Source organism: Lepidochelys olivacea (genome assembly GCF_965140295.1).
Source record: "Lepidochelys olivacea isolate rLepOli2 genome assembly, chromosome: 2".
Classification (NCBI taxonomy): domain Eukaryota; kingdom Metazoa; phylum Chordata; order Testudines; family Cheloniidae; genus Lepidochelys; species Lepidochelys olivacea.
Window position 1 is genome coordinate 40835364 of NC_140412.1, and position 25941 is coordinate 40861304.

General features: G+C 43.8%; 1 protein-coding gene across 3 annotated transcripts; it reads right to left on the reverse strand.

Moving 5' to 3' along the window:
- Positions 1–11944: 11944 nt before the first annotated feature.
- Positions 11945–20043, reverse strand: OSR2 (odd-skipped related transciption factor 2). Of its 3 annotated transcripts, none has more exons than XM_084620801.1 (4): positions 19601–20043; positions 14575–15311; positions 13445–13544; positions 11945–12632 (listed from the first exon to the last, which is right to left on the reverse strand). In XM_084620801.1, the coding sequence occupies exons 2-4, from the start codon at positions 15228–15230 to the stop codon at positions 12450–12452; spliced, it is 939 nt and encodes a 312-aa protein (XP_084476927.1). In that variant the 5' UTR covers positions 15231–15311; positions 19601–20043; the 3' UTR covers positions 11945–12449. The 3 variants fall into 3 exon arrangements, with proteins under 3 accessions (XP_084476927.1, XP_084476926.1, XP_084476928.1); XM_084620800.1 differs by having other exon boundaries at positions 19597–20042; XM_084620802.1 differs by having other exon boundaries at positions 11945–12550; positions 19597–20040.
- Positions 20044–25941: the final 5898 nt, after the last annotated feature.

Sequence of the window (25941 nt, forward strand, 5' to 3'; positions counted from 1 at the left end):
GAGAACTATCTTGTCTCTGGGTCTATTCATTTCTGCCCCAATGAAGAAATGACTCACTTGCACCATTACCAGTTGGATACGTAAATAATAATTAATACTAATTAGTTATGCTAACATTTAAATAATCGCATGGCTCACTTGGAAGGGCAAATGCATCCGTTTCAAATGTATCTCTTTTATACTGCAACTTACTTCTACTTCATGAAGAGGGTTATTATTGGATGAATGGACTTTCATACTTACAAAATGAGTTACACCAAAATATTCATATGGATTGCCTAAACTTTGGGCTCCTAAATCCACATTTAGGAACCTAAATGGAAGTGGCCTGATTTTCCCCTTCAGCTCCCACTGTCTTCATTTATCACTGCATTGGCCCAGTCCTGTTTCCACTGAAGTAAATGGCAAAACTGCCATTGCTGTAGTTGCCACAAATGTTATGCAATTGCAGACAGCATGAATAGAATCTGCACAACAATCTGTCTATTAAGATGTGGGCCGTACTGTGAATATGTTTGAGAATGCATGGTTTAAAAATGACTACCTTCTGTTTAATCTAGAGATATAATAATAGGGCCTTCAAGTCTATGGTGTTTTAGGTGACAACTCAAGTATTTTTAATGTTTGATATGGAGTTGACATCTACAGGGCCTGATCCTACAAACACTTACACACCAGTAACTTTATTCAGAAGAGAAATTCCATAAAGGGCTTCTCTACAGATTTTGGCTCTTATTTGGAAATTGGTGCTCTTACTTCTTAGACCCTATTTGAAAATTAGTTTCTCAAATGAACATTCCCTTTCAAAATATACTATTCTAGCACTAGTACTAATTAACATATTGCAAACTCAAATGACTACTACCAGAGGGTACTTACTACTAGATAGTCCTTGTATCACTTAGATGTTTATACTTTCAAAATGCTGTATAAACATTACCTAATTAATCCTCACAACCATTCCTGTGAGGTAACCAAGTACTGTTTTCCCTATTTTATAGATGGAGAAATTGAGACACTGACAAGTTGAGTTGTTAAAGGCCACAGAGCAGTTAAGAATAAATAACTGTATTTCTGAGTAAGAGGGTTAGTTTTAAAAAGTAGCTTCACTGATTTAAAATTTGAACAAGGGAAAGAAAATCCATATGAAGAACAAATCTAAAAATCCACCTTCATTTCATTCACTGTGGATAAATATCTGCTGAAATGGAAAGACCCACACAATGATCAAAGCAAAGTTTAAACAAAGAGCATCTGGAAAAAAAGTTAAAAGGATGTTTTATAATAATAATGCAGTTACCCAAATGTCAGTGTATTTGATCAAAGCTGATCTACAGAGCTCAGATTTGGCATTAGGTGAATCATCTTTTATTAGCTATTTCTTTTTTATTCAAATGGTTAAAATGGTGAGAGTTTGAATGGAAAGACATGCGGAGGTTTCACTTATCTGCAGTTGGGGCAGACACATGAAGCCCACCTAGTTTTACATAATGGCCCACAACTACCTTGTCTTTATAAGGTGCAACATACTGAAACGACAAGTCACAACATGTCTTAATCCTTCTTGAGCCAAGCAGAATCAAGGTGAAGCACTGCTGTGCTGGGATCAGTAGCCTCTGTGGATCAAATCACAAGATAGGGCCTGTTGTCCCCTATATGCAGTAGGAGCCGCTATCTCATACCACTAGCACAGTGGTTTTCAACCTTTTTTCATTTGTGGACCCCTAAAAATTTTTGAATGGGGTCCACAGACCACAGGTTGAAAACCACTGTTCTACGGTAACAACCTTTCGCAGACCCCTTAGACATCGTCTGCGGACCCCCAGAGGTCCGCAGATCACAGGTTGAAAACCACTGCACTAGCAAGTTGCCTATGGGACAAAAATAAGCTGCCCCAGTTATTCAGGATCTTTGAACCAGTCCTTTGATCTAGAGGTAAGAGACTGAGTCTGTTTAGAGAGCGAATATATTTGCAAGCTCTGTCTTTGGATTTCCAGACACAGCTATCATGAACTCAGCCCCTCTTTGTAGCACAGTTCCTTCATGAGCTATGATGCTATTGACTGTCCCCTACATCTGCACACCACCTCCCACACTGTCTATGGAGCTACCAGGTATAGAGGGGGAACTGGAGTGGCATTAATTTCCTAGTGTTCTTTCAACAGGAAGTCCGACAGATTGTGGTGCAAGAACCCTAGACCAAACACCCAATCCCACAGTGTGCCTCAAACAAAGTTCCCCCAGAACATCAGGATTAACAGCAAGATGCCTAATAATATATTATTGCTTATCCATTGTCCTTCTGAGTTGAAGGGCTTCTGTGTTCTTAAGCTTATATCATTTCACATAAATTAAAAACCTACTGAATATCTTAATTATTCTTACTCTAAACTTGAAAACATATTGATAAACAAGCAGAGTAGGTAAAAAAGTCAAAGTTTTGATTCCACCACCAAATGTTTGAAATGATATTTATGAATAAAAACATCAAATAAAATCTTCAGGAGACACAGGTTTGGTTCCTAGCTCTGCTAATAACCTGTTTTGTAACATTAAACACCCTTTGTCTTGTCTGTTTAGATCAGAAGCTCTTCAAGACAGTCACTTAATTTTTGTATGTACAATAGCAATGCTGCCCTGATCTGAGCTGGGTCATGTTGCTGTTACAGTAATACAATAAAATAATAATAATAATTAATAATAAAACCATCCATGCACCTACATTTGGGAATAAAGCAGGGCGAATTATGGGAGTTTGATCCCCTCTTCCCACAATTCCCAAAATCTGAGAGAATATTCCATAATACCATGCAAAAATTGCCCACTGTGCAGCACATCTAGGATCAGATTGCATGTTAGGGACTTAAAATGTGTTGAAAAATGGAAGCAAGCTTCCTAGTCTTTTTAATTCTACTGATTTTGAAATTATGTTTCATTTATTTCAATATATTCATGGAAATTTTTATCATAAATTTAAAAAAATCATTTTCAATTTTTTTCATTTTTCATTTTTTTAGTTTTTCTGTGGTTTTTTGTTTTGTTTTGTTTTACTTTCCCCCCTTTTTTCCTTATTCCTTCACTTTTTTCTTTTGGCCACCAAAAAAGGGAGGGAAGAAAATGATAAATTATAAAAATGACATTTTCCAATTTCATCAACAACAACAAAAAAGAAAAAGAAAAAGAAATTAAAAATGTTTTTGGTGAAAATTTCTAGTTTTTAAAAAGGGTTCTTTGTCAACCAAAAACTGTTTAATTATATAAATTATGCCAAGTCCATATGACCCTGTAGTTGTTCTGCGTATCATTCAATCATGGAGGAGGGCATCATCTAGTATTATCAAGACTGGACATCTTTCTAAAATATATGCTCTAATTTAAACAGATGTTATTGGCTAGATGCAGGAATTACTGGGTGAGATTCTGTGGCCTGTTATGCAGGAGGTCAGACTAGATGAACTAATCATGTGTTCACACCATTAAACTATTAAACTATGAAATCCACAGTGTATATGCCTCAGAGCATGTAACATTTGAAACTGAAGATACTTGATGCAATCTCATTATGGCAGAGAAGAGTCATATATCAGAGTCATGGATGTAAAAAGAGGCCCCTCAAATTATGTAGATCCACTGGCCAAAACTCCATGTAGGGGGCCTCAGTAATGACTAAATCGGTTTTCTTTGAAATAGCCAACAAATTATCTTTTGAGTTAAAATTAAGCAGGGAAAATTTCAGCCAAAAGGATTTTTGGGGTGGGAAGCAGAGAAGCGTGTCAGCTCTCAACCAAAATCTTTGCTACCATGATGTTATAATTAGCTCAGAAATTTCCTACTGTAGTACATTTAGATTGCTCTTGGGAGGGAACATGATTTCACTATACACACACACATACGTATAAGCATTATATATATATATATATATATAAAATAACAGGCATTTGGGAGTTTAATACTCTTTGTGTTCCTGTAATTAAAAAAAATAAGCCTCAGATTTAAAGAAGATACTCCTCAGATTGCTAGTCCCTACTGTGGATACTTTACATATTTCAGTAAAATTAAAATGTTGTGTTCCAGTGATTGTTAAAGCAAAGGGCTGAGAGTCAGAAAGCTTCTGATTTGTGATCTCAGCTGAATCACGACTTTATTGTCCGACTTTGGGAAAATTAACCTGTTGTGTGCCTCAGTTACCTATTTGGAAAACTGAATAAAAAAATCCCCCAGTCTTCTCAGTAGAAAAACAAACAAACAAATGCTGTATCTATAGCTATTAAGGCATAGGCACTATAGGCCCATGCCTAGAGTCCCAGCTGGTAGAGTCATGTGATTACATCAGACTCTAATTTTTCATTTTTAAAACGTTCATGTTTCTAGCCCCCACGTTCTGAATAGAAGTTTGAAGATGTGAAACAAATGTAACCAATACAGTGATGCCTGCCTGAGCCTGCCGAAAGTGTGAAACAATAGTTCTGTTAGGTGTGCATCTAAATGGGGTGTTAACTTCAAGATCCCTTCTTGTGGGGTTGGGGTTAGGTGCAGGGGACTCTGTGTGTGGCAGAAGAAGGATGGTGTGCCCTGACTCATGCATAAAAGCAGATATATTGTGCTGGGGATCTTACTGCTGCTACCCTTACCTCCCCAGATTCTGGCCAAACTGGGAAGGGATGGGTCCTCTCTGCCACCACCAATCCAAGTGAGGGTGGGGCCACAACATGAAAGTGAGGACACAAAGGTGGACCTATGGAGTGGCTTGTGTTGTGGTGTGCCTAGAGTCTCAGATTGCCCTAATTCCACACTGTGAACTCTGTGTTTAGTTTTTCTAGTTAAATAGTTCACATAAATAAATAAAATGGCTACAATAATTAAGTTTTGAAAATGCCCAGTGTATGTAATCTTTTCACAAAGATTTTTGTATGCGCTCTTATTGTGCATGCACAGTATTATCCCTGGAATACAGGCTGTTTTGTACATAGGCAAACTTGCATTAACATGATAGACAGGAACAGTTACATTCTATCATATCAGTGATCCATAAATAATGGGTCACTGGGAGATTTAGAAACTGTACCTTTCAATCCATGCCAAAGAAACACATCAAGGTGCACTGACGTGAAGCGCAGCTGACACACCTTCAAACATCCTCAAAACACCTCAGGCAGTGAGTCAGACCCTTCCTCTAAAAGTAATGATGCCAAAGGATGTCAGCTGACAGTTTCAGTGATGGTGCCTAGTAAACAATGTCAGTAACAAAATTATTTTGTTACCTTTTCATCTGGATAAAAACATCAATCTCCTTTCCCTGTAAAAGTTAACATCTCTCAAAAACTATCTAAAATGTACAAGATCTCTCACAAATACTCAATAAGGAGGAAGCCACAGTTCTACATGAGTATGGAACACTGCTGAAGCATTGTAGGAGTCTCAGAGCAGTCTGTAAGCCACAAACTGCAGCGTTGCAGCTGTGCCACTGTAGTACAGACACTTACTACCATGATGGAAGGGGTTCTTCTTTTGCCATAGTAAATCCATCTCTCCAAGAGGCAGCAGTTAGGTCAACAGAAGAATTTTCCCATCGAATTAGCACTGTCTATACCAGGGCTTAGATAGGCTTAATCACGTCTCTCAGGGGTGTGGTCAACTTAAGTTTTTAGTGTAGACCACCCCTGAGTTCTCAGAATGAGGTCAGGAGCAAGGAAGGTTGAGACACAAGCAGAGGGAGAGACATGAAAAGGCAAGAGAGAGGCAGAGGGGAAAGAGCAGGGGAAAGATCTGGGGGAAAAGGAGCTAAGAATGGACAACACCTAAGAGCTGGTCTACAGGAGAAAGTTAAGTCGACTCAACTACAGTTTGGCTACACTGCACACCTTTTAGCGACACAGCTGTGCTGCTACAGCCATGCTGCTAAAAGGCGCACAGAGTAGCTGCTGTTTGTCACAAAAAACTTCCACCCACAATGAGCAGAAGCAGCTCTGTCGGCAGGAGAGTGCTCCTGCCAACAAATTGCTGTTCACGCTGGTGCTTTTTGTCAGTAAAACTTTCGTCGTTCGGGGCGGGGGGGTTTAACATCCCTGAACGACAAAAGTTTTGCTGATGAAGTTCCAGTGTAGACAAAGCCTCAGTCACACCCCGAGAGTAGTTAAGCTGAACTAAGCCCTAGTCTACACACTGCTATGTTGGTGGAAAAATTCTTCCATCGACCCAGCTACTGCCTGTTAGAGAGGTGGATTTACTACAGTGACAGAAGAGCCCCTTCTGTCTCTGCAGCAAGCGTCTGCACTGAAGTGCTACTGCAGCTGTGTTGCTGTTGCATTTCTAATGTAGACAGTAGAAAGGCACAGGAAAGAGAATCTTTACAGAAAGGTGTGGGATGAGGAGGATGGAACAAATGAATGAGCTCCAAAAGACAATACAGACCAGGGAAAGAGTGAGGCCAGGTCTACTCTGCAAATGTTTGTTGGCACAGCTATGCCGGTCAGAGATATAAAGAGGTGTGCTTCCTAACCAACATAGCTGGGCTGGCAAAAGCCCCTAATATAAACACAGGTATACCAGCAGCTGGTATATTTTGTTTTGTTTGGGGGCTGAAATAAGCTATACTGGCAACCATATATTTTATACCAGAAAACCACTCCTAGTATAGACCTGACCCAAGATTTGGTTGTAAATTAAAAGAGAAGACAAAGAAAGAGATAAGGAACACAGGCAGTGAGAGCTGAAAAAAGACTAATTAGCTCATTCCTTGCCAGGGCAAGATAGCTCCCTAAACTACATTTTGTGATGCTCTGTCCAGTCTGACAAAAAATGTAAGTATCTAGCTATTATGGTAGAAGAAAAATGTGAATGGTGTGTAACTGCTACAGAAATATCAGAGTCTGCAGGGAGCCTGGAGTAAAAGTTCTGAGTGGTGTTAGTCCCCCATCCATGTCAGTGAGGTGTTAACTCAGACAGCCTTGCAATGATAGATAAAATGTCAACATGATAAACTATTTCATTCCGTATGCAAGAAAGGAGAGTGCGGGTCACAGTTCTGCACAATTTACTGAGTGACATTTCATTTTGGCACCAAATACCACCACTTATTATTTATCCCCAGTGAAAAAGGAGCCATTTACCAAGAGCCTAGCTGAGCCCATGGGCATATTCAAACCCCACAGAAGGCTTCAAAGAGACCAGAAGAGCTCAGCAAGCACATACAAATGTATTTTGAACATCTGCACAATCCAATGTGAGCATATCTCATTTTAGCAACTAACATGGACAAAGCTTATTTTGTGCATGGAGTTTGGAAGAGTACAACCATTCCCCTCCCCCTGTATCCACCCAATTCAACCCCTGAACAGGACACTACTTGCTTTCCACAGGCTAACAGATCTCACTTTCAGGAAGCTTTTTCAGATATTCAGCCCAAGTTTTCCCTTTCTTTCACACCATTATACCTAGTAACCATCTAAAATACACAGAGACGTACAGAACAGGGATATAGGAAAGGTGGAGATAGACTAGGCAAGTAAAAAAAGAGATGGGGATAGAGATTAAATTAAACAAAAACAGGGAGAAAAGGGGATTTAGAAAACTTCAGTGGGTTACCAGAGGGTGCAGATGTAATTGTCAGCAGCAAGACTCCAGTAGAACAAAAAAAATACTTTGTGTGAAAATGAATGCTAATGCCAAAGTTATTCATTATTATATTTATTATTTACATTGTGACAAATATGGATGGCATTTTACAGAGATAACAAAAAGCATGACCCCTGCCCAAAAGAGAGCTTTACAGATCCTTTAGCACTATGCTAAACAAATTTAAAACCAATGAGCCATTAACTGTTCTTTGTTACATTTTCAGCATACTTATTTGATTATTACCAACGCAGCTTCCATGTGCCCAAGAAAGCTATTCTTGTCAGAGGACCACGGGACAGGGTGGTGTAGCACAGTGGCATAGTGAAGCATGATCACACAGAGAAATTTTAAAATATTCGCTGACTTTTTAAGGTTACGGCTACTGGTTTAAAAAAAATCAAGGGAATAAGTGACTGTTAAAAACACCTGTCTTTGCCTGTACTCTTAACTTCAATCAAAAAATGTGTAGCGAGTTTCTTGAAGCACTGAGAATATGAAGTGACAGCATGTGTGTCTGTTCAGAGTGGGAAGATTATTGACATCTGTTGCCTCTTGTTTTATACTTAGATTGTAAGCTCTTTGGGGCAAGGATCATCTTTTTGTTCTGTGTTTGTGCAGTATTACAGTAATACTAATAAATAAATAATACAAGAAATGCTTGTACATAACCACTTGATTTGCTTTGCTAAAGAGAAATGTTACACAAATTGCAAATGGAGCCCGGCCCCGGAGAGACTATATGGGCCATATTCACCCCAAGATACTTCCATTTGGAGTTACCCCAGGGATAAATTTGGCCCACTATATGCCTTTGGGACTGGGGATAGGCAGACACTAGGGTTTAGGAACCAGAGACTGAGAAAAAGAGGCAGAGAGACACTTGGAGGTAGGTAACATATTATGGGGAGGGGAGCACACTGGAAGTTGGAGAAACTGTCCATCGGGAACAGAGTAGATTAGGAGCTAGGAGCAGGAGCAATGAATGAATTAGTGGATGGGAAACACTGATTCAGAGAACAGAAGACAGATGGAGAGGCACTGGGGGGTAGAACAAAGGACCAGGAAAAAGAAGAAAGAATGGAGTCAAGGAATAGATGAGTTAGAGACAGACAATAGTTCCTCACTGGAGTATGATCTTGGAGACTGGACTCTATCCCTCAGCCTCTGGACCTGAAAGGCTTGGTTACTCTGGCCGGTGAATGCAGCAACCCAATTCTCCATCCTCTTCATGTCGGAATGGTGTAAAAACAGGTATTGACTGGGGGTTGTAGCTAGCTAACATGATTTTAAACAAGCCTGCTCTTGTCTGGGCTCAACGGTTACACGTGTTTGGCATGGTGTTAGTTAACACGGGTTAGTTAACACATTTCCTGACACAGGCTAGACAGGTTCCTAGCATGGACATGCTGTACCAGTGTAAGCCATGTCATTTACTATCACAATGCGTGTTGTCAGCATAGACATACCACTGTGCTGTGCTCCTGCGCATGCTGCTGGCAAAAGACCCCAGCAGAGCCAGGCTCTCGGACAGCTGTTTCTCCATGCAGGAGCCATGCCCCGCTAGTATGTGGGTTTCAGAGAGGCACTTCCTTCTCATAGGGCACACTCGGGTGTGCACGGAGAAAGTAGGGGGCTCGGCTCTGCAGGGGAAGAGAAAGCACACAGCAGTTCAACCCTCTGCACAGCATGGGGAGAATTCCCGGGGCGGGGGGGGGGAGAGACGGTGGGGGCTGAGCCCCCCCCCAGAGCAGGGGGAAGGAGGGAGGAGACGGTGGGGGTTGAGCCCCCCCCCCAGAGCAGGGGGAAGGAGGGAGGAGATGGTGGGGGCTGAGCCCCCCCAGAGCAGGGGGAAGGAGTGAGGAGACGGTGGGGGTTGAGTCCCCCCCCAGAGCAGGGGGAAGGAGGCAGGAGACGGTGGGGGCTGAGCCCCCCCCAGAGCAGGGGGAAGGAGGCAGGAGACGGTGGGGGCTGAGCCCCCCCAGAGCAGGGGGAAGGAGGCAGGAGACGGTGGGGGCTGAGCCCCCCCAGAGCAGGGGGAAGGAGGCAGGAGACGGTGGGGGCTGAGCCCCCCCAGAGCAGGGGGAAGGAGGCAGGAGACGGTGGGGGCTGAGCCCCCCCAGAGCAGGGGGCAGGAGGGAGGAGACGGTGGGGGCTGAGCCCCCCCAGAGCAGGGGGAAGGAGTGAGGAGACGGTGGGGGTTGAGGCCCCCCCAGAGCAGGGGGAAGGAGGGAGGAGACGGTGGGGGCTGAGCCCCCCCAGAGCAGGGGGAAGGAGTGAGGAGACGGTGGGGGTTGAGTCCCCCCCCAGAGCAGGGGGAAGGAGGGAGGAGACGGTGGGGGCTGAGCCCCCCCAGAGCAGGGGGAAGGAGGGAGGAGACGGTGGGGGTTGAGGCCCCCCCAGAGCAGGGGGAAGGAGGGAGGAGACGGTGGGGGCTGAGCCCCCCCAGAGCAGGGGGAAGGAGGGAGGAGACGGTGGGGGTTGAGTCCCCCCCCAGAGCAGGGGGAAGGAGGGAGGAGACGGTGGGGGCTGAGCCCCCCCAGAGCAGGGGGAAGGAGGGAGGAGACGGTGGGGGTTGAGTCCCCCCCCAGAGCAGGGGGAAGGAGGCAGGAGACGGTGGGGGCTGAGCCCCCCCAGAGCAGGGGGAAGGAGGCAGGAGACGGTGGGGGCTGAGCCCCCAGGTCAGGGGAGGCGGAAGCTGAAGGTCCCCCCAGAAGCGGGGAAGGGGGGCTCCTTTCCCGCTCCCGCCGGGCAGTGGGACTGATCTCGCTGGCTGCAGCCCGCTCACCCTTTCGCGGCTCAGACGGAGGCGCAGGAGCGGAGCAGACGCCAGCCGCGAGCGGGAAAACGCGCCACAACAAGCTGCTAATGCGAGTCCTGGACCAGACCGCGACTCCGATCCCTCCCCCCCGCGGGGTTTCCGGGCGGCGCAGGAGCGCGGGGACCAGAGCCTGGCGGCCACGGGTGCTTCTTGCCTCCGCTTTCTCTCCCGCCCCGAGCGTGGGGCTAAACAGGGGCGCCCCCCGGTGGCTGCGCGTGGGGCTTAAGGGCGGCTCCCAGGAGAAGGGGTCGGAAGGAGCCGCCCGAGTGGCTCTGCGCGTGGCATAAGGAGGGGTCCTCCCAGCAGGGGGCCGTGACGAGCCCGCCAGTGGCCGGGCAGGGGGTCCGAGCAGGGGTCCCGGCACTGGGCGAGCCCGTGGCAGCTGGGCACGCGTCTGAGGGATCCCGCCAGTGAAGGGCTGAGCCCCGCAGTGGCACCAGTGGTGTCCCCGTCAGGGCGGTTCGCCTTTGCTGTCTGCCCCAGGGCATGTGCGGGGTCATTCCCGCCCCCGCCCGCAAGTCTGTCCCACCACGTGAATTAAAATGAGCCCAGTTTTGGAACGAAAAGTGGCCTCCCCGGCCGGGTCACTGGTGCCCCCCGCACCGTTAGCACAGCAGGACACCGCCGTTAGTCTGCAGGAGCAGAAACCGAAGTGACAGCCCCCACCCCGCTTTCCTTGGTGAGGCCTTGAGACTGTGCCACTTGGAGGTGGGGGCGGGAGGTCGTTTTTCTCCCCCACTAGCTTTAAAGTCTGTTTAAAGGCCATCTTTGGGGAACTGCATGGAGTCTTTGGAGCATTCCGTCGGGAGTCTCCTGCAAGGGGGCAGTTGCAGAGTGCTGGCAGTTTGGCTTCTCTGGTGCAGTGGTTTATCTCTGTTAATGATTCTGGAGACATTTGAAACATCCTCTTTCTTTAACTAGGTACGAGTTACGATTTTGACGGCTTTTATTGACCAACCCTGCAAGCGCCTGCAACTCCTCCGGCTTTGCAGGGCTGAGCCCTGATAACGCTGCCATTCAGCAGATTGTTAGGACTGATAGGAATGTTAATGAAGTTGGTTAAACGCTATTGGGACTTACAATGATCCTTCCCAGGGGTGATGGGATCCAATGGGATTTTATTTATGTCCCAGTGTTTGTTTTCAGAGCTATCAGAAAATAATCGTCTTCTGCAGTATAAAGTCCCTGTCTACGCTAGTGAATTGCCAATGTTCAAAGTCTAATAGCAGGAGACTATCTAATGCAATCTTTGGAAAAGAGATGACTTTTACAATATATGGGTTGATTGCAAATAAGTTACTAATAAGCCAGTTTGGTTTAGGGATTGTTGTATACATTATTTGCCAGGCACTGTTTATTTGCAGCTATTTCTTTTTTAAAAGTCGTTAATTCAATAAATTTTTTTTTACAAAAGCTAATACTTAATGTAGACATTCAAGCTATTAAGCAATGGAGTTGTAAATACGGGCGCTTTCATTTTATTTTACAAAAGATAACACAAAAGCAGCAGTCATAAAAGCGAAAACAAGAACACTTTTCAGAAACGTTGTGACAATACAATTGCCCAGATGGGGAAATTTATTCAATATAAGTTACTATTGCAGCTGACACAGCAGAAGAACAAAATGTTTAGGAAAGTAATACGACAAAGCGGGAGATACTTGGGGGAGGGGGGTATTTTGAAATACACTTTTAAATGATATTTTGACTCCCAGATTTGTTATCAATGTGCATCCAACAGAACAATACGAAAACAAAAAAACCCACATTCTGTACAGAGCTCTAAAATGAGCTGCGAATATCTACAAGAGACTAGCATATGCTCTTTGTGTGGATAGGAGTGGGGCCCGATCCTGCAGTGACAGTCTACAACTCCCTAAGGGAGTTTTGCTGGAGTGTGGTATGCGGTCTTGGCCCCAGTGTGTGTGTGTGTGTGTGTAGCTTTCTACAATTAAGTCCTTGAGCAAAATTAGCAACTTGGAGCTGCAGAGGCAGGTGCAGGTCCTTGGCTGCTCTAGAAGTCCTGCCGCGGGGTGTGAGTTAGACTGTGCCGCCGCAGATCACAGTTTCGCCTGAACACTTTGCCGCACTGCTCACAGTTGTAGGGCTTGATGTCTGTATGGGTAAGAAGGTGAGTTTTCAGATTACTTCTTTGATTAAAGGTTCTTCCACATGTGGGGCATTTGTGTGGAGATTCCTGTTCAGATTTGAAGCAAGCAAAGGATTAATCCTTTACAAACTACCTAGTTTATTAAATTTATTATTTTTCTGTTATTACATAACATAACATGAAGTATAGGGAATCTACTTAAATAAATCTAGACCCTTAATCCTCAACAGATACAAAATCATGCCACTTTTAACTGCCTGGAAATATCCTGCCTGTCAACCTATATTTTATTCTCAGCTCAGCCCATTTCATGCGCTTTGAATCTACTGGGAAAAAAATGCACAGTGCAATCCTTCAATTTCAAATCACAAGGCCATCTCTATGAGTAAGGCTGAGCTTTACTCCAGACAATTAAACCATTACAGACATATACAATGTATTGGGGTACAGGCAAATCATTTTAAGGTGCCAGTTAATCTTTCACAGCTGTTTTTCCCCGACAGAGCTTACCTTTATTTTTTACATCTATAAAATGTTGAAATGCATTTAATAAGATTTAACAAAGACCATTTATAAGTACCCACATTCACAAGCAATTTATATAAATTAAATCCTCAGTTGGACTGGATTTGCTTTTTTCTAAAAGAATTACATATTTTAAAAACACTAAATAGACATGTCTTAATCACGAAAAATAAAAGATAGGGCCATATTGCTTTACTGAAGTAATTGGGGAGATCAGCTTTAAAAACTAATGGCAAGATATGGCTCATTATTTCAGGTCCCTAACCACATTCAGAAATTTGTCTACCTTACATGCTATTTAAGGGTTTGTACAAAATAAACAGGATAAGAACAAGAACAGTGTATGATAATAATAGATTTGGAGCTAAACTTACCTGCATATGTAAAGTTTTATGAACTGCTAGAGTTCTGGATTGGCAGAATCCTTTCCCACATTCCTGACATTTGAAAGGTTTTTCTTTGGAATGGATATATCTGAAAGTCAATACAAGGGTTTGAATCCATGGCTGTAGACAAACTCAAAAGCCACAAGAAGCCTCCAGAGATTCTTTAATCTTATAATTACTTTGTTTGTGTGGGGAAGGGCAAAATCCTGACTCTTTAGTTTATTTCTTATTAATTTTTTTATTATTATTTAATTATTTTTGTTCTGTAATTCTGCATATGATTAACCTCCTTTATCAGTTCAAAACATTGACAATAATTCTTATCAACGCTAGATTGCCCTCTCTGGTGACAGATTAGACTGCATGATGGAAAAATCATCTGTTTCATAAACTGGTCCCGATCCTGCTCCCGTTGAAGTCAATGGGAAATTTGCCGTTAAACGTCAGTGTGAGCAGGATTAGGCATACATTTTATTTTATTTTAATTTTTGGTCGAAGTTCTACTCACTTTTCCTAGACTACTAACCTGAACAAGGGGGCATGGAAATTGGCCCTTTACCTTTACATTCAGCTCTTAAAACCAGATTGTAAATACTGTTCTTACCAAACTATTACAATCTAATCAGCGATGGGGAATATTTGTTTCAGTTAATAGACTCGCCTCTAAATACAATCACATGTCCAACCCACAAAAATTATGTATGTATTTGCTATTCCCCCCTAGAGGATCAGCTGTAAATTAATTTGTCAATTGGTTTGCCATTGCTTCCTTGCTGGAGAAGCCGAAATGCCTCTACATGGGAAGCGATGAATCCACCAAACCTTTAGGGCTAATGTAAACCACAGGGGAAAGTATAAGGAAAGTGGGCATATTTCTTAAATTCACAGCGGCCCAAGATCGGTGGGGCCTTCAGTTTAGCTTGGCAGCAGATTGTCCACATGCTGACAGCCTGGCAGGAGGTTCTCTTGTGCAATGATCTGAACCAGGCGGAGCCCACGGAACCTTTGTAGTAAATAATAGGAAAAGTTTCTTATGTGACATCTAGAGAGAGAAATAGCAGCTGCCTTTCACTGGGGGAGCTAGGAGAAGGCTGCTTGCCTCTGGCTGCCTCCCTCACCTGTGGTCTCGGAGGTGGTCCTGTCTCCGGAAGGCCTTGTGGCAGATGTCACAGGTATAGGGCCGCTCGTCTGTGTGGGTTCTCTCGTGGATGAGCAGGTTGTAGGATTTGGTAAAGTGTCTGCCGCAGAACTTGCAGATAAACTCTTTTTTCGTTTTGGAAGGTAACCTGCCCCTGGAGGGCTTTCTGTCCGGAGACAGTTTGCTGATCCCTGAGATGGGACTTCCAAGTCCTGGACTCAGCTTGGTCAGGTCTGCAATCTTTGGTGGGTCCTCCTGCGTGGCGGCCACGGCCAGATTGGCAAAATCAAACCTGGGTCTGTCTTTGTGTAAAGCTGGAATTACATGGGCGATGGCCCCTTGCTTTGGGTGAAAGAGGTGTGTGGCGAAAGGTAGCGTTGGGAAAGAGAATCTGGCATCCATCAGGCCCTGAGCTGCAGCCATCTCCGTGATGGTAGACCTGGTGATTTCATGCACATTGGGATATCCCAATGTCCAGTGGTTCATATGCATGGTCTGCACCGCGCTGAGTCCATAGAGACCTTGTAGGTGGTCCACAGCTGCTGGGAAGGTGTTCACAGCCTGGAGAAAGGAGTAGTTAGTGAGCTGCAGTGAAGGGTGGAGGGGGATCGGAGCTGGAAGAGCCTTGCTTCCCATCTTCCCAGGCGGACGTAAGCAGCAGAACCCTTTACCTTTCTTCGGGACTTTCTGAACTTCCAACAACAACGACAGAAAATCCTGTAAGCAAGGGAGGGGGAAAGAGAATTTACCGAATGCAGCGTGTTCCTCATTGACTGAGGCAATCGAAAAATTCAAACAAGTGTCCCAGGGTCGGGGTTTGTTTTTGTTTTGTTTTTGCACTAGTGCACCCGTGCAGAGCCAACTACTGTACATGTTTGCACAGATCCCAGAGAATAGGAAAAGAAACAAGTAAGTCTCTGTATTGAGGAAGAAAAACACAAAGCGTCCGGTTCAATTCACTCACAACAGCCGAAAAAGTAAACTAATCGTGAAAGTGTATCAGGAATGCAAGGCGAGTATCGATTCCTAAAGGGCTGTATGTCCTACTGGTTTGTCTTTCAGTCATTCAACCTCCCCACCCCCACCCCAAAAATATCTCCAGAGACTGAACTCCCACCAAGAAGACAAGTGGTTTTAGCCACACACTGCAGAGAAGTGAGAAGCAGAACGCCTTCATTCTGCATTCAGTGCTACCTTCACATCGATCTTATCTCCAGAAGTCACTTCAAACCTCCTCTTCAGACTTATTGATTCCCTCGAGGCTTTGAAGCAGCCGCTGAGGCAGACACCTCACCTCTGGGGCCTTCTTGGGAGATGGAGTGGAGGAGAATGTGCGCAAATTTACAGTCTTCTCTTACCAGGGGAGCCAAGACAAGGTTCAGGGCTGGGGGCTAGAGGTGACAATGCAGCCTAGTTTATTCTAGCTCGGGTGCTTATTTTTCTTCCTTCAACAACAACTCATTTATCAAGATAATTGAAGGAGAGAAAAGCAACACGTTTCCAGCACTGCAGGTTCTAAATAAATCCACTTTCCGCTCAGATCCCTTCCAGATGGTCGGAGCAACGCCACACAGAAGGGCTTTGGGCGAGCAACGCCATCTGCGGAGAGGAAAGGTGGCCAGGCCCGGAGGCCTCTGCAGCCCTACGGACATAGTCACTTTTCTAGACCTCCAAATAAATAAATCCCCCTCCCTTCTTTCCCCCCCCACCCCCCGGAACTAGGTGTTCCAGACTAGATTTCATGGAGATGTGTTTCTGCTATTGAAAACCTCTGCCTAATGGCGCCCGGGGGAATAGATATGAGAGCTGCAAACTCTTTCATATATTAATTTCTCTGACTCCTGTTACCATCACCAGAGACAGACAATAACCTGCGGCGTTACTAGTCACTGACGGGACAATGCTCCAAGCGCCTTGGATGGATGGGACACTGCGGGGTTTCTGCCCCAGATTACCCCCTCCCAGGCCAAGATCCCGTGTCTGCGTTAGTATCATACTAACTCCCTTCAGAAAAGGATCGGCGGACACTGCATTAGCCGCTTTCCGGAGTGGCATTGATTCGTCCCGGTTACTGTTGTGGCCTATTGCGCTATCCCAGCGTCTCTGCTGTGTGTCTCTGCTCCTTATTAAGGAAGACCTATTGGGCCGTCTTTCCAATGGGCTTTTGACCCACGATTTGTTGGCTACGTCCTGGATTCCTCCGTTTTCAGATGTGAGGGGAAATGTGATTTATTTTGTTCAAAAGCACCTAGACACTGCAGCGCGGTGTCTCCTGCCTGCTGGGACTTCCACCCGCCCGCAGGTCGGTGTGTCAGATCCGCTGGGCTGCCTCGGAAATTAGACATTTCTGAATGAAAACCCTGGGCTGAACTCTAGATTGTACAGGATCGGGGTGGCTGTCTGTCCCTGCTGTAGGCCCCTAGAGCTGTTTTCCTGCTCGGCATCTCACACCAGAAACAGCCCGGCCGCTCCTATGTTTATTTGCTCTTCTTCATTTTTGATCAGTTGCCTAAGACCATGAATACGCGAGAGAGTATTCGTGCAGGGCTGTGCCCTGGGGTCTGCCGGTTGCTGCTGGGCCCGCACCTTGTGTTTCTCGGCTCCACTCGGGAAGGCAGCAGCAGCCCTGCGCAAAGAGTTTTATTAATGAAATGAACCCCTTCTGAGCTGTGGTATGCGATCTGGGAGTGCAGGGAGGGAGTTAATGAGAGGTGTGTGACAGTCAGAGGGTTTCACTCAGTCCATTCAACCGAAACTATACACTCCATTTCTAATCAACTTTCCCACCACTAATCATTTTCCATGTTTAATCAGGGAGCTCTCACTTCACACACCAGAGCCGCAGAGGGCTAGCATTCTGGGCTAAGCTAGAAAGCACCGCACGGAGCAAATTCAAGTTTTGATTGGTTAATACGCTTTCTTTCTTGGTATGGTTACATTTCCATCAGATTCAAATTATTATTTTCAGACCAAGACAAGCGGCGTCGCTTTCCCTCATCACGTGAAATGGGATCCAGAAATAGGTATTGGATAGCCTGAAAACCATTGGTATGGGGCACAGAGTATAACGGCCCCTGGATTTCTGGGGATGGAAACTCTGACATGTAATTTTCAAAAGTTTGAAATATTCTGCCTCAAAGATTAAATGCACATTCTCCACCCATTATTTCAGTGAAATGTACCTCCCCTGATAGCACATAACCTCAATATTACCGATTCCCTCATAAAACCAATTCACTACACAAGATACACTACACGTATATTTGAATGGCACCACGCTTTTCCTTTGAAAGCTGTCTTTTGGGTTCTTTGCCAAAACACACGTTTGTCATACAGAATTTAGCTTTCAAACGGTCCTGCTTGAAAAACGTATCTAAGAAATTTTATATCAATCTAAGTATCACGCATTCACATTTTCATTTTATTTTAATCATGCCATGTCGGAATTTCTTCTATTTGCGTTTATTGTTGTTTACTACGAAATCCAGAAGATGGAAGACACTTTCGATTTTTTCAATGTAGACATCTACGGGGTTTTTTAAGACTTACTAATAGCAGTACTCTTGTAAAGCATCACTCCTGTATTTGATTTACATTCAGATACATTACAGGAATGTCCATTTAGGTAAAGAAGATTAAGACCTCTTTTTAGTGTTGGCCAATAGGACATGTTCACAGGTTAATATCAGTTCATTGAACCTTATCATTAAAAAAATAGGATATTAAAAGTTACCAAAAGGAGCTGTAGTATTTTAGTAAGTTTCACCTTCATCTTTTAATATTATACGTGGTTGTCCAATTTTATACAGCGCATGCATTAATATGACGAAGACTCATACCCACAATGTAATTCTGTAAAAAGTATGATTCAAATATATTTTCTATCGAATATGTTTTAAAATTTAACGCGTATATTATGAAGTGGACCATAATGAGTGGGTTGCCATTTGTACTTGACTTCATCTTATTAAAAGGACACTCAAGACCAGAAAGTGTAGTAGAATGTGCTTCCCCCCTTTAAAGTCTACTTGTAGTAGGGTGAGAAAAAAACGGATGTTATTTAGACCTTGGCACTTCCCTTTCCCTTTCCATTCAAAGCACTTAATGAAATTAAGACTGGTATCTGCATAATAGGTCTCTGTTTATCTGCTTGCTTACTTTTGACCTACTCCTCAGCAGCGCCGATTTTCTTTTTCCTGTAATGGCAATGTGCTAAGTAGAGAAAGTAGCTGTCTTTGATGATCCACGAAGTGAAACAACATATTGCTTTTGCTCACTGATAATAGGTACGCTGTGACGAAGTTTAGCTACCACACACGAACGCTTTTTTAGCGTGTGGAGAAACCAAAGCACATCAATCGCTACTGCTACCTAAAACTCCTAGTTTAACACAGGACTGGAATTTATCAGCGTTATCGTACCGCACTGCGCTAATCAAGCAATGAGTGCATGGACCTCGCTTTGCTCAGGATTTATTTAATATTAAAGGCCAAGTCCAGAATTTCTTGAGAAACCGAAACTTCTTAGGGAGACCCTAAACAGAAAACATACTTCAAACATTATTTAATGTGCCAGTGGAATAAGCACTGCGCAGAGAACACATCTGCTAAGCAGTGCATGGGACTGCAGAGATTCAAACTGAAAGTAAACGTAGAAATGCTGTCCTCCCCTCAGGAATCGCTTAGCTGTTACAAAGCTCTTTGACAAATATGCCAGTGTTTAACTTGAGTATGTTTAAGGAAATGTATGATCACGCTCAACTGCTGATTTACTTTTATAATCAGTCTCCGAATACTCAATTAAACATGGACACCTTTCAATATGAACATTCTCGGTGACTGTAGCTACATTGCAGTGCAAGTATCTTTGTGAAGCACATGTTTCAAACGATAGCATATTATACCTAGGTACACAATCCTTGATGTCCCTTTCTCACGGCACAGTACAATGCAGGCTTTCTCCCAGCAGCTACGTGTTAGTAACAGGATTGTGAGTGACTTACCTACCACAATGAGCTTCGCCCACAGGGCCCCTCACAACGCAAAGTTCAAGAAGCGATCCTAGTGTCTTTGCAGTGTCATTAGATCCACACCGAACCGGCGGAAAACTCCACCAGAAGAGTTCAGCAAAGCTGAGTCCGAGTAGCTTTCAGCATGTTGTGGAGGAGGAGGAAGAAGGGTTAGAAATTACTCAAGGGTTTCGCCTTGTCTTTGGGACTCTTGCTGCGGAAGTGTGTAAAGTCCTGGCTTGCTTGGGGAATTGTGTAGAGACCTTTCTCTTAATCACTCTCCCTCGCCTTCTCCTTGAGCCTCTTGCCTTCGACTCTTGCAAAGTTTGATACAAGTCTGAGTCTCCCCCTCCCAGGTCCATCACATTTCAGCAGTAAGTGGCGTGGAGCACTGTCCCCGCCCGCTGTCCCACCCCAAGCCGCACACATTCGAACGTTCACTGCTTTAGTATTCTGACCCCGCCCAACATGGAACGTTCAGAGGGTTATAGAGTTCCGAGCCCTCCCTCAGCTCCGCCTCTCTTCCCTTTTCGCTGTACTGTTTACTTGTGTTTGGGTAGCAACAGGGTTTTAAAGGGGCAGTGCTCTCTTTTCTCATTCCCTCCCCTATTTCTTTTCACGTTACCTAAGGTGACTTTTTTCGTTGAGAAACCTGGTTCATAAAACAAGATATCCCCGCCTATGCCTCTGTCCCTGCCTACATCAGCTGCAGGGAGTTCTGTACCGTCCCAATTCCCCGGATATAGAGCTGCTTGGAGCAATTTGCAAGAACTTTCCCCTACTGCTACAATTCACTTTACATTCTTAATACACTCCGTTCAATCCTTAAAGCCTTTACATTTCCCCTGCTTAGGTGGCACGTAACGTAATGTTTACAATGATACTTTGTATGCCTGTCCTTGTATATTTCTGTCCAGGATAATTTATAGCACAACGTTATTTTCTGTACATACTTCTAAATTTTTCCGAATGCATGAGGTTTAGCTGTCCATATTTCCTAGGGGAGTTGTATGTACAGTTGTCTGATGCAGGTAACTTTCAGTTAGTAGTAAATTTTTATCTACCAATTTTCCGTCATTCTATAAAAATTCCAAGACAACATTCAGGGCAAAATTTAAACCTACGTCAGGTTCTTAAATGCATCTTCAATATTCAATGACAGAATCCAGATTTGTAGGTATCTGTAGTGTACATGCCGATATACACACCTGGGATAAATTGGTAGCTTCGATAGACATTTCCATTTATTAGGATGGAGGTACTTCTAAATACCTAAATATAGACCAAATGACAAACCACATACTTTTTATTTTCAGTTCCTTGGGCAATAGAAATATATTGATTTACGTCATTAATTGCATTCCGACTGATTTTTACTGTATTCAGGCTGACTTTTAAAAATAATATTTGTATCTTTTGGCATACATTAATGGAAGATATCGTAGGCGGAGCTGATTTTTATTATCAGCATGAAGGACTGAAAGGCGAGCTCACAGCAACGTGTAAGAAGAACAAAAATGCACATGTGAAATTACATTTAAACGTGTATTTTAATAATGTTCAAGGCAAGGATTATGCTGGTTAGTTCATTCTCGCAAAAGAAAAAAGAAAAGCAATAAAGAGTTCATGGGAACCACTTTATTTATTTTATTATATTTGATACTTTTGAAAAAAACTAAAAATTAAACAAATTAGGTAAATAAATGTCAGAAATGGAAGCTTTAAAATATTACATATTAAGAAGTTTAATGTAAAAATATGTACATTAAAATACTTATTTTCTTTATTATTGATGAATGATTAACGTAATTGTTTTGTTTCTTTTAAAAAGTGCTATTTATTTTATTTATAAAATGCAATTTAACTCAGTTATATTAGTTGAAATAATATAATATCTTCGTAAAACAGAAAATAATAACAAGGTTTAAAATAAAATATTTTTGGAAGTAGGAGCAACAGTGAAATGGTGCCATTCTACACTGATAAAACTACCGATTTAAGCCATTTGTGAAAGTGTAAGCGCTTTGAAGATATGTCCCAGCACATAGGTACTAAATTTGATAATTATACACGTTTAAAAAGCTGAGGCTATTGGCAAGATGAAAGTAGCTGGTTTTAATGTCTTCGTTGTTTTATTTTAAAGTATCGCAGTTCGTTTCAACGGCGAAGTAGAAGAGGATTTCTTTATTCTCATTGAGATTGCAGAATCCAAATGAGACCTCCCCCCCTTATGTTTGTTTGTTTGTTTCTCTCACAAGATGCACTATTTGCAGCCCGTTTTTATTAGGAAAAAAATGATTCCGATACAAAATGGGGACGTTACGATGAAAATTAATCGGGATTGTAGCGATACACGCATTGTTTTATCCAAAATCTCTCATGTCATGTTTGCCACCTTTTGGTCCATGTGTTATCAAAAGAATAAAAATCAGTCCAACGACGTTAACTTGTTATGTTCTATAGCTAGTCAAAAGACACCCCGCCATATCTGGACGCGAATAGGAGAGATTTTAAAGTAATCTTGGCGATATAGTCATTTTTTAAGTGCTCCAGCCATTTTAAAAGAAACAATAAGCAGGTGTCTTTTCAGTGCTATGACTCAACAAACCACATGTATTGGTTTCCACTGAAATACAGGGACATCTTTACTATAGACTTAAACATATGTCTCCGTAAGCCCCCCACTTCCAGAGCACAGCACAGCCTTCCACGCAGATGTTACAGAGAATTAATTTGATGCTGAAAGGGTCCCATCAGCAGCGGAACAATCATCATAAAATACTTAATCAATCGGTGTAAATAGCCCCAGAGATGTTAAGTCAGCCAACCAAGCTGAGCCAGGGGACTGGAGGGGCTGCGGAGGAGCCTGTCTGCGGGCAGCAGGAGCAGCTGCCGCAGCTCTGGAGAAGGGACTGGCCACGAGGGAGCAGGAGCCGCCGGGGGACCTGCACAGCCCAGAGCTTTGCTTCCCATTTCCTCTTCTTTACACGCACACTCAGGAGGATCATGCACTCGAGCCCGTTTAAGCCTGACACTTCCGCGAAGGGGGTTACCGTTTATCCTCCCTGCCTTTATCATTTCGACACCAGACGGATCCCTGCAGCAGAAACCGGGCTAGCAGAGCTGTTTCCCAGATTGCGCGCTGCAGACTTATATGTGTGTATGTAGAGAATAAAGCCCACTCTGTCTCAGGCCTGCTGCTGCAACTTTATTAGAAGGGCAGGTGTCATTCTCCCAAGCAAATCCCATAATAACTTTTTAATCTGTTAGGGGATGCGGGGGGGTACAAAATCCCCGGAAGTCTCATAAATCTCGAGTTAATGTTACCAGCCCCACTAGGGAGCGGGGGAGCCCTTTGGCAGGTTCTCCCTTTGCTTTACCTTCCCCAAACTCCACTCGCAGCGCGGCTCTAGGCAATCAAATGACTGCTCTTCACACACCCAGCCCGCCAGCGGCCCGTTCACACGTCCCCCCTGCTCCGGGGACACGTCTAATTATTAACGATCGGCAGCACAGGAGCGGAGGAGGCTCCGCTTAGGGGAGCTTGCTCTGGGCCTGGGGGAGGCTCTCGGAGTGATCTGTGTGATCCGTGGAGCTGATGGGGGCGGGGGACAAGCAGAGGAGCTTCGGTTAAGAAGCAGCTAGTCGCTTATGGACTCAGCGGCGAAAGAACAGGAGCGCCCCCTGCAGGTGGCCTCTGCGCAAAGCGCAAGCAGGCGAAGCTGGGGAAGAGCCGCACCGCCGCTCCGGACGCGAGTGTGTAGGCAGGAGGCTGCTGTAATTGTGATCAGGGTGGCGGAGGGGGAGGTTCTGTATTGTGACTATGTATTTTCGCAAGAGATGCTAAAGTCTGAAATAGCTCAGCCTATGCCCATACAACATACATATTCCTGAAAATACTTGTGATCATATTTCCCTGAATTGGGGGGAGGGGACACACCGGGTCCGTGTCTTGTTTTCAATCAAGTTTGAAGAACATTTAACAGCAGTGTTGTGCCACTCTCCCTGCACGGGTATTGAGGAGATCCTTTTCCCTACTTTGCTTTCAAAGGATGCTTTTATGAGACTGATGCAGTTCTGCTCCTTTGCTCTTCGGGGCAGGGGCTCTTGTCTTCTAATATGTGTGGAAAACACCTAGCACATAGTGGACACATAATCCAATACATTATTATTAATTATTGCCCCCATGGCCACTTCCACAGCTCAGAAAACCAGTCCGTTTCTTTACCTTTTGCAAATGCCTTGTTTTAGTAAAGTCTGAAGAACAACACGATTAAGAGCTCCTTCTTTCTGGGAAGTGGGGGCGGGGGGGTTATGTGCGTGGGAGTGAATGTAAAACGGTGAGAGGATGGAGAACAGCTTCAGTTTCTCTGTCCAGTGGGAAACACAGAGACCGCAGATTAACTGCGAGCTGCTGTTCTTGCTGCAGCCTTGCAGGTTCGCACATGTGGTCCTGCTAGAGAGGCCCGATCCCGCAGCCCTCATGTTGATGGTTTCCTTGGATTCAGCCGGCGTCTCACCTGAGCTGGGACTGCAGTGCAGAGCTCGTGCCAGGGAATCGCCTGCCTGAGGGGATCCCTCAGGATTCCAAACCCTCCTGGCTCACGGACCCGTCTTGGTCCATTTTTCTCCCCAAACTCCCCCTCCACGCAATCTTTCTTTCCGCCCTGGCTTCTCCAGGATAAGGGTCTTAAAATAGGAACGTTTTTCGTTGAATGCTGATTATTACCAAGACAAATACAATTCAATGCATCTTCTGACGGAAAAGCAATCAGGGTTTAGGAAGCAACTTGCACTACCTTAAACGTGAGGGTCATTAGTTTATGTCTCTAAAGCCTTTGAAGCGTATATACAAAAATACTCAGGCTGATGATTAAAGTCAGCTAAAACTCTGCGAACTCAGAGACGGAAACGGCAGTTTTACTGCACTTTTCTGTAACTTTAAAACATTATTTCGGGTGATAGGAAAACTCGAAGTCCGAGAATGCTAGCAGACGTGTTCTTTTTCTGTAAACTTATGATGGATGGAAAAATGCTGCCGGTTGCCAATTTAAACCAATAATGAAGAAATATCAAGAAAATGTTCTTTCAAAGGGAACTTATTCTCGTATTAGCGAAGAGCTACGAGATAGGTGCATTTTAATTTATTAGCTGCAATCGTATTCTCTTAGAAATCTCGTGTGCCTTCTGAACATGTGAGATTTTGGCCATCAGAAACTGCTATTTTTTCTTAACTTAATCGTCATTTTGAACTGTAATGTAGAGATTGTTTATGTCTTCATGAAAGTAGAAGTGAAATGTTTCAGAGGAGTGAAAATAATCCAACCAAACAAAACACGGGCTTGTCTAGATTCTTGCTTAAGAGATTTTTTTTTGGTTTTCCTTGAAAACGGACACACACAACTGTTGTTCATTTTCTGACTTCCGCCATCACAATGTTTTAACATAAAGGATACTCTTTTGAGAATAGAAGTGATTAGAGATTCCTCTTTACTAAATGCCTGTTCTGAAGAGCAGTCATTACGCGCTGTCAAACAAAGCATAGGACATTCACAGAACCAATTAAATGGGTACATTATTACCACCGGTGTTAACATCAGCTGCAAGTGATATTGGATGATACAAGAAACAACAAACAATCATAGTATACTGTTTACTTTACTTACCATATTTGTATCCGATCACTCCATGAAGCAATCCAAACACAGCTGTAGTAATCTCTGCTACACTGGTTTTTTAAAATACGTTTCTCTAACTGCTGGATCCCTTCCAAGGGAACATGAACATATGTAATGTTTATTCTTACTGTAAGGAACAAATTAGTGGACTGGCTTATTTGACTGAGAATATGTCTTTAAGGCAAACCTTGCCCACCCGTTCCATCCTTAAACTCAAAATGCACAGAGATTACAGGATGACACCAGTAAAATACCGACGTGATTTGTGTGTTTATGCCATGCAGCAAGTTATTCACACACAAGACAAGTGAAAACTGCTTCACAATTCACCTACTGAGGGGTTTTGCTTTAAATGGAGGGGAAGGAGGGAGAGAGTATTTAAAAGAATTCCGGATTGAAATTAATGACAAAATTAGGAGTTACTTCAATTGGAGCAGGATCAGTTCCAGAAGGTGTCTTTACGTATAGCAAATCGCGTAGGGCATTGATATACAGTTGGGTCAGACACACTTCACAGCAGAGGCAAAAGGGCAAATAGAATCTAATGTAGCAATGAGACTGATCTAGGAAGAGGCACAGAGGGTCCGATCCCGCATTCAAACGCACTCAGTTGGAGTCAGCAGGAATTTGGGATGTTGAAAGAATGGGACTGAGATCAGTG

Bases quoted from the DNA above. Each gene is read 5' to 3' on its own strand.
- OSR2 (XM_084620801.1), bottom strand. From the start codon at position 15,230: ATGGGAAGCAAGGCTCTTCCAGCTCCGATCCCCCTCCACCCTTCACTG. The intron at 13,545-14,574 runs GTGAGGGAGGCA...ATTGACTTTCAG, and splicing joins GACCACCTCCGAGACCACAG to ATATATCCATTCCAAAGAAA. The intron at 12,633-13,444 runs GTAAGTTTAGCT...AAATCTGAACAG, and splicing joins ATAAAACTTTACATATGCAG to GAATCTCCACACAAATGCCC.